The sequence below is a fragment of the Cajanus cajan genome, chromosome 9, assembly GCF_000230855.2.
Source record: "Cajanus cajan strain Asha chromosome 9, NIPB_CcT2T_4, whole genome shotgun sequence".
NCBI classification, from domain to species: Eukaryota; Viridiplantae; Streptophyta; class Magnoliopsida; order Fabales; family Fabaceae; genus Cajanus; species Cajanus cajan.
Window position 1 is genome coordinate 29,676,692 of NC_138525.1, and position 13,112 is coordinate 29,689,803.

The following is a 13,112-nucleotide window of genomic DNA, read 5'->3' on the forward strand; positions in this document are numbered from 1 at the left end:
CATTTGTGGAGTTTTAGCGGGCTTTTGTTTTTGTTCATTATTTTGTAACCCTAATTTTTGCCTAGGTCACCCTTTTGTGGGATTCCTAGCGGGTCTTTTGCTCTTATTTTTGCGCAGTCCCCTTTTTGGGTTTCCTGCCGAGCTTTTTGTTTTTTAGGATTTTTGTCCTGAATGGATTTCTTTTTATCCATGACGGCACTTATTGAGGCCAAGGAAAGGTGCTCCAAGTTGTCACACACACTTCCACATAAAAATGATGCGGGTTTATTGATTATTAAGACGATTTTAACCTCACTTATGTTCATTCAAACAGGGTTAAATAATGTGGTTTAGAATTTTATTGCAAGCAAGAAAAGAAGCAATAAGAAATAATGATTTTATTATAATCATAGTGGAAAACATGTGCCCTATCGAGGCTCGGGGGTCGGGCTGTCCCCGAGGAGTGATCTCTAATAGTCACTGAATTTACACATCCCTATTAGAAGGAAAAGGACACTTGATGACGACAGCTGGCCTTGACGTTTGTGAACCAGCCTTCCTAAAGATCTGGCTTAAAGAACGTCGAGAAGGATCTTGATTCCTCTTCGTTCTTTGATCATTAACAGGGTTGTATCCTAACCCTTGTTTCCCCGGATTGTCCTTGATAATGGGTAGCTCCGGGATTCCTTGGGAGTCCTTGCCTAATCCTTGTCCTGGCAAGTATCCGTTCTTAGTGAGCATATGGGCTACTTTCTTCATTTCTCGGGGAAACGTCTCAACATTGGCAATTTCCAATGCTTGGAAGGCGGTTTCCAAAGCTTCCTCTGCTGCATCCACATAAGGTATGGTGGATGGCTTGCTGATGAGTATGTCATCTTCAGCTTGTACGGTCACCAGTTTGTCACCCACTATGAACTTGACTTTCTGGTGGAGCGTAGAGGGTACAGCTTTCGCATCATGAATCCAAGGTCGGCCAAGGAGACAGCTGTATGCCGGAGTAATGTCCATCACTTGAAATTCGACGTTGAAGATAGTGGGTCCAATTTGGATTGGAAGATTGATTTCTCCCACTACTTCTCTTTTAGAACCGTCGAAAGCTCGAACGATCATGTTGCTCGGGCGCATTTGGACTCCCTTGATTGCCAATTGCTTGAGCGTTCTTTTTGGCATCACATTCAAGGAAGATCCATTATCTACCAAGACTTTAACGATGTGATACTCCTTGCACTTTACAGAGGTGTGCAAGGGCTTGTTGTGATTTGGTCCCTCAGCGGGGATCTCTTCATCGGTGAAGGTGAGGTGATCACTAGCCGTGATGTGACTAACAATCCCCTCAAACTTGTCTTGGGAGATAGTGTGCGACACATATGCCTCGTTCAAGACTTTTAACAGAGCTTGCCGATGCGGTTCGGAGCTTAGGATCAAAGACAACAGCGTAATCTTTGCTGGCGTCTTATGAAGTTGATCCACGATGGAGTACTCGCTCTGTCAGATATATTTTAACAGCTCGTCTGTCTCCTCCTCGGATTCTTTTTCCTCGGTTTTCTTTTCTTCTTTTTCTTTATTCTTGGGGGCTTTATCATGAAGATCTTCGGGAGTGTAGATCCTGCCACTCCTAGTCATGCCCCCAAGTCCAGCGATGTTGGAAATATCGCTGTCGACAGAAGAATGGATGTCGTATATCCATGGCACAACCTTATTTGATTCGTAGGGAAAAGGCCTTGGAGCGATGATCCTTAATGGCGTTGGACCTTTCCCTTCGTCTGTCTTGATTACCAACAACGGAGTTGATGTGCGCTCGCTTGGCGCGGTTGTTGGCTTACACTTAATAACAAATGGCGTGCGATCCATCTTGAACATACGCATCGATTATTTCTTTCTTTTTATTAATGTTTATTAATGAATTACTAGGAGGGATGTATGAAATGAATGACTCCTAGATCCCTCCATGATCTATATGCATGATATGAGATGATGACGATGAATATGCATGCATTGTGTTTATTCAACTAAGCATTATCATGTTTTTAGGATGTCCCTAAGATGATGCATGATATTGCTTGGTTTGGATAAATAACCCTTTTTTCCTTTTTTTGGGTATTTTGTTTTTTGTATTTTTTTTGGGTGAAAAGGGAAACTACCTACATGAATGTGATGAAGGTAGATGTTAACACCATGCAATGGAAGATTCTTATTCCTATTTATTTTTATTTTAAAAGAATAGGAATGTTGTATGTTTAAAGAAATGCAATGTATGCTCAAACAATTTCACATAAACAATGCACAAACAATTCACTCATCCACGAACAGTCACGAGCAAATCACGAGGTAGGGGTATCCTGCAGAAAAGTGCATATTCAAGGTGGTTCTAACTGTTCTCACCGGTCTGAGGCCCCCAAGGTGCCCCCATTATAGGGACCCAATTCCTCTCGTCGTAAGCCGATGGAAAGCTCCAACGCACTGTCGGACTCGAGTTCATGGTTATCACCTTGAGTGATGCTTTCCGACAACGGTCTACGGGCACCTATAGACCCATTCGACAACCGGCCGTACTAACATCCACTCCCTATGGCTTTCCACTCATGCCCCCGGGTATAGAGGGAACTGTTGTGTGCAAAGGTTTGTGTGTAGTTTATATTTCAAACAATTGCGGAAATTTAAACATACAACAGTTATTAAAGCCAAATAGATAAAACATGTTATCATACAAACAAGGGGTATAGTGTGAAGGGTCATTATGCATGTCCTATTGTCGCCACCGGCCCGAAACGGGCTTTCGGCACTCGCGAAGGATGGTTGGACTCTTTTATTGTTTTGAAAAGTATGGATTGCTAGAATGACTTATTCTCAAACTGAGACCTCGTCAAACGAGCAATTTTATTAAAAGGCTCACCAATCCATGTTAATCCCAAGCGGGACCCTCCATGGATTAGCGGTTTTCATAAAAAGGAAGGGTTCGTGGAGTCGCCACCAATGTTTTACTCAAAACATTGGAAAAAGGGATAAGGCAATTGATTTTATAAATCAACTTCGGCCATTACAACCAGAGTTGGGTAAGGGAGTCGGTTACGCGTGGGGAAGGTGTTAGCACCCCACAGCGCCCCTTTCGGGTTCCCTATGACAGATTATTTCTAAAAATAATAGTGCAAAATTACTAAATTACCCCTATTTATTCTAAGCAATTATAAATTAACTATCTACATGATGACAGTTTAATATGCACACAGAAAGCAGTAAAAGAAGGGATTTTTAGAAAAGAAACCTCTTGAAGCGTGCTTTTTATATATCAAGTAAAACTGGGAAGCTTTTTGGCGTTCCCTCGCTCTACAAGCCCGCTCACTCCTTCCTAAAAATAATTTTTGACTATGGAAATCCGGAGGATTTCCCTTCGACTAAGTTCGAATCTCCAAGCTAAATGCTCGGAATTCCAGAACTTCGTCGGATCGACTCCCAGAGAGATTTCTAGGGCAGAACACTGCTCAAAAACCCCAGAATACTCAAGGAGGGAGTCAAAACTCAGTCCAAAAAGTGTAGAATGACGTCCAAATGACGTCTTATTTATAGGGAACAGGCGCAATACGGTCCCTGGAATCAATACGGCCCGTATTGAAGTTTTGAACTTCAATACGGCCGTATTGAGTTCAGTGCGGCCGTATTGAAGTTCAGAAACTTCAATACGGCCGTATTGAGTTCAGTGCGGCCGTATTGAAGTTCAGAAACTTCAATACGGCCGTATTGAGTTCAGTGCGGCCGTATTGTAGTTCAAAATGTTCAATACGGCCGTACTGAACTTTTGGGAGGCCGTATTGGGCTTCATTCCCTCCACTTCCTTATTTTTTGCTACTCTAAGACCTCTAAACCTACCGATTGTCATCCTAGGGTCTTCCAGGGTCTTCCAGGAGTCCTTCCGGCTGACTTTCCTTTGATCTTCGAGAGTCTTCGAGTTTTATTTCCGACCCGGACAATTTTAGGGGTCTACACCTATATGTGAAAAAAACACAAGTTATACCCAATTGAAACATGAGCAAAAGACTGCATACACTAGGCATCGTAAGTTTCTTGTTCGTATTCATCCATACCGTAGATTGAAGAAAGCATTCAATAGATGTCAGGAGGATAAAATTTCCTCGACAGTGCGCAATGGTGAAGAAGTATATCAGCAGGTGAAGAACATTAATATTGTGTTCGGAAAGATGCAAAAGAAGTCAACTGGGAGAAATATCTGGAAGAAACGATCAATATTCTTTAATCTTCCTTATTGGTGCAGGCTAGGTGTTAGACATTGCATAGATGTGATGCATGTTGAGAAAAATGTTTGTGATAGTGTAATTGGGACATTGCTAAACATCAAACGAAAGACTAAAGATGGAGTGAAAGCACGACAAGATTTGGTGGACATGGGTATACGTTCTGAGTTACATCCTCAGTCTATTGGAAGACGCACTTACTTGCCTCCAACTTGTCATACTCTAAAAAAAAGAAAAAAAATCTTTTGTGAGTGCTTACGCAGTGTGAAAGTTCCACAAGGGTACTCCTCAAATGTTAAGAGTCTGGTGTCTATGCAAGATTTGAAGTTAATTGGTTTAAAGTCTCACGATTGTCATGTGTTAATGCAACAACTTTTGCCTGTGGCTATTCGTAACATTTTACCATCTTCTATTAGAGTTGCTATTACTCGATTGTGATTATTCTTCAATTCCATTTGCAACAAAGTAATTGACCCTGTAAAGTTAGATGAGTTAGAAAATGAAGCAATCACAATCTTGTGTCAATTAGAAATGTATTTTCCACCTTCATTTTTTGATATCATGGTGCATTGGATAGTTCATTTGGTTAGGGAGATTCGATTGTGTGGCCCGGTTTATCTTAGATAGATGTACCCTGTTGAGAGATACATGAATATCTTAAAAGGATATGTCAAGAATCAATACCGCCCACAAGCCTCTATTGTGGAGAGGTACATTGTAGAAGAAGCCATTGAGTTTTGTTTAGGGTACATGTCGAAATCAGAACCAATAGGAATTCCTAAGACTCGACATGATGGGAAACAATTTGGTAAGGGTACTCGAAGTTTAAAGATTAGAACTGTGAGTCGAACAGAAGTTGACCAAGCACATTTGTACATATTGAACAACACTGATGAAGTAATTCCTTACATATCTGAACACATAGATGAAATCAAGATAGCACACCCCCGAATGAATGAGAAATTGGTATTGAATGAACATAACAAGAGTTTCTTAGCTTGGTTTAAGAAAAAGGTTTACGGTGAGGTTAATGCTTCTGATACACTTTTGAGACTCGCTCGTGGGCCTAACAACGATGTCATTACATTTGGTGGGTAGACATTAACAAATATTGTTTCTATACAAAGATAGAAGATGACAAAAGTAGAGTACAAAATAGTGGGGTTACAATTCAGGCTGAGGCTGTGCACTTTGCTAGTTCTAAAGATAAAAATCTCATTACAGCATCCATGAGTTATTTCGAAGTCATATAAGACATATGGGAAATTAATTAGAATCGTGTCTAGAGCTAATATTTTAAGTGGAAGAAGTAGATCATCAAAGACATTGCACTTCATATACCCTAAGGTTAGCAAATTAATTAATACAGGCAATAATATTTAAATTTATTGACTTTGGAAATAATACTTATTTGTTTCTCATTTTAATGTAATAAGCAACAAGACTCGTTTGAATGTGGCTATTACATCATGTATTGGATGAGAGCCATAGTTTCTGCGGGTATCACTGATTCTTGGGCGCAGGTAATTCATATCAAAATTTATTTAAGTATATTTACCTTTACGATAATTAACATTGCATATTAATGACACTTAAATTAATGTTTCAGGTCTTTCAAGATCCATCTCCATTGCCCGAAGATGAGATCATCAAGATAAGAGAACAATGGGAAACTTTTTTTCTTCAAAGTATACAATAGTTAGATTTCTAAGTTTAGTTAGTTAGATATTATGTTTCTAGTTTGATAGCATTGACAAACGTATGTTTTATAGCTTTTTTAGGACAATAGGATTTACATTGTCATAATTTATGCTTTTTAAGATTTATATATTATTTTGTTTTTGTCATTCAATTTTGAAATATAATTTGAATTTGTATTCTGGACTGCCTGGTTTAGGTTTTATATTTTGCACTATATATATGCAGGTTTTGGGTATATCAAAAATCAACAAAAAATTAAAAAAAAATGCCAGAATTTACGTCGGACTACACCATAGTTGATGTAAATTTACGTCGGCTAGTGCTAGGCCCGATGTAAATTTACGTCGGATTTGGTGTGTCCGACGTAAATTCTGGCATGTATTTTCTTTAATTTTAAACCATATTTTACGTCGGTCCTAAGTAATGTCCGACGTAAATTTACGTCGTCTGTCACAGGCGACGTAAATTTACGTCTCCTACATTAACGTTGGAGCCTTTTCTGACGTAAAATCCTTAAAATAGCCGACGTTAAAGATTTAAAATATTTCAATTTAATGTTCAAAATATTTTTACTTACTTTTTAAATTAAAAATATTATAAATATATAATGATAAAATAATTTTTAAGATCTTTCTTTCTCTTTGTAAATCAAATAAGAAAAGAGATATATCACTTTTTCTTCTTATTAAAATCATTCCTCTCATGTCATCTTTACCAAACACATGATTTTTACTAAAATATTCTTTCCTCAATTAAAATTTTTCATTTTTTTCTCCTCTCCTTTGAATCAAATATTCCTAAAAGAATTATTCGCATCTAAGTTTTATTCTTTAATGAAGTCTAATATGTATTTTAAAATTTATATTTGGGTCTAACTTAACCTTAAAACTAGCTAGTTCATAAGGTGATAATTGTTCTCCAATTACTTACATACATTATTTTAACGTTTTAAATAAACTTTATAGATTGAATTTGCATAATTGAACATTTGCATATATATGTAACGACCCGATAATGAGAATTTAATTATAAACCCAACAATTATATTTTAAGATTAATTAATTTTGATATAATTTCAAAATTTAGATATATATAAACTTAACTCAAACTAAAACATTAAATAAAGATTATTTGTTAATTATATACATATTATTTTAAGAGAAAAAAAGTTATATATTAATGATATAAAATAATTTTATATTTATCCAATCATAAATTAACATGTATAAATAAATTTGTTAACTATTACAATAATTACTTTTAAAATTATCTTAATTAAAATGTTTGATACATTCACAAATATAAACATTTCTGCACTAACGATGTATAACGATCGATTAAACCTTATTTTGATCATGAGGTCTCGATCAATACCAGTCAAATCAAGTAACTGATATTAAACACTATACCTTTACATAAGTAACTGATATTAAACATTATACTCTTACACAGTAACCATAGAGACCAAAGCACCAAATGGCACCCAAATTGCCAACCATTTTTTTTTTTATAACTTTTTTCCCTCTAATAATATCATAGTAGAGAAGAAAGATGCCAAAGCTATTAGAAGGAAGGACAAGAGAAAAATCAATCCATGCATGCATAAAAAGTCCAAACCTGGCATGAGTATTAGCATGTGAAGAATATGTGTCTACCTTTTCCTTTTTTATATTTTCTTTCCTGTGTTTTCCAATGATTCAATACTGTCTTGTAATGAGTTTCAAGGAACATATATAAAAAGAACAAAAGGTAGAAATTATACGAAGCATTATTTTATAACACCACGCCTAAAAAATAGTGAGAATGAATCATTTATGCTAGCTTAAATGTTAAGGATATTTATTTTCTTCATCACACAATAAATATTAGATACGATGACATACAAAATGTCATTATAAATATATATGAAGGTAAAAATTTATTTGACATATATATCGGATCGTAGCTGACTAGGCCGAATACCTGAACACTCGACTGGACCGACCCAAAACGACCCCGCCGAGAATGCCGACCACCTCTTACCTGAGTCAAACATGTCGGTGTGCTTGGCCAAGTTACGGATTTATGCCAGGACAATTAAGGAGAGGTTAATTTACGTAATGTCCCGGTTTAGTCCCCTAATTTTCTGGGGCCCAGTCCCTAATCACGGCCCAACAAGAATCACTATAAATAGGACCCCAGTGAGGTACGTAACTAACTTTCAACTACCACATTTAATACGCTGAGCACTTACCTGAGCGTTGGAGTGTCTTTGCAGGCACCCCCCCTCACTTCGGACTGATCGGAAAGGAACGAGAAGACCTAGACCCAAGACCAGGCCCGCTACAACAAGGACAAGTGAAGTGTGTATCCTAATACAGGAACATTTGGCGCCCACCGTGGAGTCGAAGAGACGTTTTCAGCCCCTTTGAACTTTACGAATGAGATCGAGACATGGTAGTAACACGCAAAGGACCATCAACATCGACTCAACCGATCCCTAACCCCGAGAACAATCTCGTCATGACCGGCCAAGAACGATACCCATACAGAATGCCTCAAACACAATCGGAGCCTGTAATACACGCATTGCGTGAGGAAATGGCAGCCATACATAGACAGAGAGAAGCCGATGCCAGGGAGTTGGCTGAACTGCGTCGGCAAAATGTCGAGCTCCAAAAACTGAACCAAACCTACGTGTCATCCACTCCCACACTCCTAGAAGAGTCAGCCTATCACGCCCCAATCGACCAGGTTACCCGAACACTGGTTACCTCCTTGATTGGTGGCAAGGCCGACACTACCACCCACTTGTTAAGACACCCCTTCTCCCGAAGGATAATGGAGGCGACCTTGTTGGACCATTGGAAGAGCATGTCGATCGAGAAGTATGATGGGTCTACTGACCCTGAAGAACACTTGAACGTTTTCCTAACATAAGCAACCCTCTCTACTCAAGATGACTCTGCCTTGTGCCGGATATTCCCCACGTTGAAGGGAAGGGCTTTGAGCTGGTTCACACGATTGCCAAGCTCTTCCATCGACTCGTTTAGCGAGCTGTCGTCCCAATTCACTCTTCAGTTCGCGACGAGCAAACCGTACAAGACGACCTCACTAGCATTGGCGGGGGTTCGTCAAGAGAAGAAGGAAAGTTTGAGAAGCTTCATGGACCGATTCAACAAGATCGCACTGGAGATCGGCGATCTCAACCCAGCCGTGGCGATGGATCGGCTGAGCACCGCCCTCAGGCCGGGGCCATTTGTGAATAGCTTGTGTAAGAAACTGCCCGATGATATGAACGATCTTCGATGCCGAGCTGAGAAGTACATGCAAATGGAGGAATTGGCAGAGACTAGAAATCAAGCTAGGGCCGAGGAGGGGTATAGCCGAAAAGAACCGAGTCGAGAGCCGATAAGAAAGGCGAATGCCGAGCCCTCAAATGTTCGTCCCCCGAGAAGACCACGCTACACAGCGTATACCCCCCTCAACACGAGTAGGGCCAAGGTAATGGAGCAGGCTCTCGCTTCGGAGATCCTTGTGATGCCGAAAAGGGCGAACACTCCCCCTAGAGTAGACAAGGCCAAGATGTGTCGATTCCATCGAAATAGGAGGAACTCGACTGAAGAGTGCTCAGCACTAAAAGACAAGCTCGAGGACCTTATCAAGTAGGGTCACCTCAGGAGCTTCGTCATCCTCCAGGACCACCAGGCAAGGGGGAGAGACCCTCACCCTCGCGAAGTCCCACAGCCGAGAGATCGACACCACCGATCTCGTTCAGCCGAGAGGAGGGATCATTCACGACACTCCCGGGAAGACAACGACCGGCCAAGGAAAGTGATAAACACCATAGCTGGAGACTTCGCCGGGGGAGGGTCCACCTCTTCAGCATAGAAGAGACACCTCCGGGCGATGCGATCAGTAAACAGTGTGAATTGGTCGAAGACACCGAGGATGCCACCAATAACTTTTTCTGATTGAGATTTTCGTGGCGTCGATCCCGTTCAGGACGACCCCATGGTGATTTCGGTTGAAATGCACAACTGCATCGTGAAGAAAACCTTGGTCGCCCAGGGGAGCTCGACCGACATCCTGTATTGGAACACCTTTGTGCAGCTAGGGATCCCGGAGGAGAGCCTAGAACTGTATCACGAGCCGCTGGTAGGATTCTCAGGCGAAAGAGTGATGACGAGAGGGTGCATTGATCTATACACTCGTTTTGACTTCGACCAAAAGTCTTCCCGAGAGATCAAAATTCGTTACATTGTGGTGCATGCGAACACGTCGTACAACATCCTGCTAGGCCGACCTTTTATTAATGCACTAAGGGCCATTGTCTCAACCCCTCACCTATGCATGAAGTTTCCGTCGATAGATAGGCAGGTAATAACCGTGCACGCCGACCAGAAGACAGTAAGGGAGTGTTACCTTTCTAGCCTGAAGGTGCGGCCCACTACCGACCCCCCGACGACGAAAGGTGTGAATATGGTCAGGCAGGAGATGACGGAGGGCATTGACCTCGACCCTCGGTTAGGTGAAGAAGATCGAATTGAGCCAGTTGAGGACCTCATTCCTTTTTAACTTTGTCGAGCACCCGAACAGGTCACACACATGGGATCCCAACTAAGCGAAGCCAACTCAAACTAAGTGAAACGCGCGGTTCGAGATAATAAAGACCTATTCGCATGGACAACGTCAGACATGCCAGGAATAAATTCCAAGTTCCTATGTCACCGACTGGCCGTATGCCGGGACGCACGACCGGTCACACAAAAGAAGAGAAAGATGGGAGATGAGAAGAGAAAGGCTGCAAACGCCGAGGTGAAAAACCTGTTGCAAGCTAAGTTTATAAGAGAGGCCACCTACACCACCTGGTTGGCTAATGTGGTGTTGGTCAAAAAGGCGAATGGAAAGTGGAGAATATGCACCGACTACACCGACCTCAACCAAGCCTACCCCAAGGACGCCTATCCACTCCCCTGCATCGACCAACTTGTCGATGGTGCGTCCGGGCACTCCATCTTCAGCTTCCTAGATGCCTACTCTGGTTACAACCAAATAAAGATGCACCCAGCCGACGGAGAAAAAATGGCGTTTATCACTGAGAGCCCCAACTTTTGTTATAACGTAATGCCATTTGGATTAAAGAACGCCGGAGCGACCTACCAGAAGTTAATGGATAAGGTGTTTCAGGGTCAAATCGGCTGGAACATCGAGATTTATGTGGACGACATGGTGGTCAAGTCCAATTCCATGGTCGACCACATTGTAGACCTAGCCGAAATCTTAGATGAACTACGCAAGCATAACATGAGGCTCAACCCCGAGAAGTGCACCTTCGGGGTCAAGGGAGGCAAATTTCTGGGGGTTCATGCTATCAGCTAGAGGAATAGAGGCGAACCGAGACAAGTGTCAGGCTGTGTTAGATATGCGAAGCCCGAGCAACCTCAAGGAATTGCAACGACTATCCGAGAGGTTGGTCGCCTTATCCAGATTCCTCCCTCGCCTGGCCGACAAAATCAACCCGATGACCAAGCTCTTGCGAAAGAGTTCGACTTTCTTGAGGAACGAGGCCTGTGAAGAAGCTTTTGTAGCATTGAAGACAACTTTGGCGACGCCGCCGATCCTCACGAGACCTGAACCTTCGAGCCCACTTCAAGTATACTTAGTTATATCCGAGGAGGCGATTAGCTCGGTTTTGGTACAAGAAAAAGAAGGCACCCAAACTCCCATATACTTTATCAACCGACTACTACAAGACTCCGAGACCCGATACCAGTTGATAGAAAAGGTGGCGCTTGGCTTAGTACATACCTCTCGACGCCTAAGGCATTATTTTCAGAGTCACCGAGTGGTTGTACACATTGATTGCCCAATTTCTAAGGTCTTGGGCAAGCCTGAGCTAGCCGAAAGAATGATGGCTTGGTCAGTTGAGTTGTCTCAATTCGATATCGCCTTCAATCCGAGGGGACCGATCAAAGCCCAATGCCTAGCTGACTTTGTGAATGAACTTCACCCACACGGCCAATTCGAAGAGCATTGGTGGATCCTCCACGTGGACGGCTCCTCAAACTGCCAGGGGAGCGGGGCAGGAGTAATTCTAGAGGGACCCAAGAGGATAACCTTAGAACAATCCTTGTGGTTCCGGTTCAAGGCTTCAAACAACCAAGCTGAATATGAAGCCCTGTTGGCCGGACTAAGGCTAGCCGAAGACATGGTGCATCGAGAATCAAATGCCTAACCGACTCCAAGGTGGTAGTCGAACAGGTAGGTGATAATTTCCAGGTGAAAGACCACAACATGATGAAGTACTACCACGCCTACCAAAAGATGAAGGCGAATTTTCAGGAGGTATTGGTCGATCACATTTCGCACGAGGATAACACCCGAGCCGATCAGTTGGCCAGGTTGGCCGCGACTAAGAAACCGGGCCAATTGAGAACCATCATTCAACAAGAAATTGACCACCCTAGTGTCGAAGCGAAGATGGTAGGAGGTATCGACTCCGACCACACCGACCATAATGACTATCAAGACTGGCGAGGCAAAATTAAAGCATTCATCACTAATGGGGTCATGTCGGACGACCCGACAGAGGCCAAACGACTGAGAACGCAGGCCAGTAGATACGTCATCATCGCCGACCAATTGTACAGACGCGGCTTCTCCACCCCGCTACTCAAGTGCCTAGACCCCACAGAAGCGGATTATGTGATGCGCAAAGTGCACGAGGGTATTTGTGGAATGCATTCCAGAGCACGAACTACTGTCGCCAAACTCTTACGTGCCAAGTACTATTGGCCGACCATGAACACCGACTGCTCGGTTTTTGTGAAGAAATGCCAAACATGTTAGAAATATCGCAATTTAATCCACCAACCAGCCGAGCAGCTGCATTGCATCCCCCAGCATGGCCATTTGCCACCTAGGGAGCTGACATACTCAGACCTTTCCCTATAGCCAAAGGCCAATGTAAATTCCTAATCATCGTCGTGAACTTGTTCACCAAGTGGATTGAAGTCGAGCCCTTGGCGAGCATCTCAGCCCATCAAGTTCAGAAGTTTCTATGGAAGAATGTCATTACCCGCTTCGGCATACCTTCAACGTTGGTGACCGACAATGGCCTTCAATTCACTAACCGAAAGCTAAATGAATTCTTAGACGGCCTAGGAATACAACACAAGGTCACTTCTGTCGAGCACCCACAGA

General features: G+C 42.2%; 2 protein-coding genes across 2 annotated transcripts; both read left to right on the forward strand.

The window, feature by feature from the left end:
- The first annotated feature begins 9,920 nt into the window (after positions 1-9,920).
- On the forward strand, positions 9,921-10,484 carry LOC145952069 (uncharacterized). Its single transcript, XM_083064289.1, has one exon. It carries the CDS (start codon positions 9,921-9,923, stop codon positions 10,482-10,484), a length of 564 nt encoding a protein of 187 aa, XP_082920415.1.
- A 1,719-nt stretch (positions 10,485-12,203) lies between these two features.
- LOC145952070 (uncharacterized) lies at positions 12,204-12,758 on the forward strand. The gene has a single exon (XM_083064290.1). It carries the CDS (start codon positions 12,204-12,206, stop codon positions 12,756-12,758), a length of 555 nt encoding a protein of 184 aa, XP_082920416.1.
- The last annotated feature ends 354 nt before the right edge of the window (positions 12,759-13,112 follow it).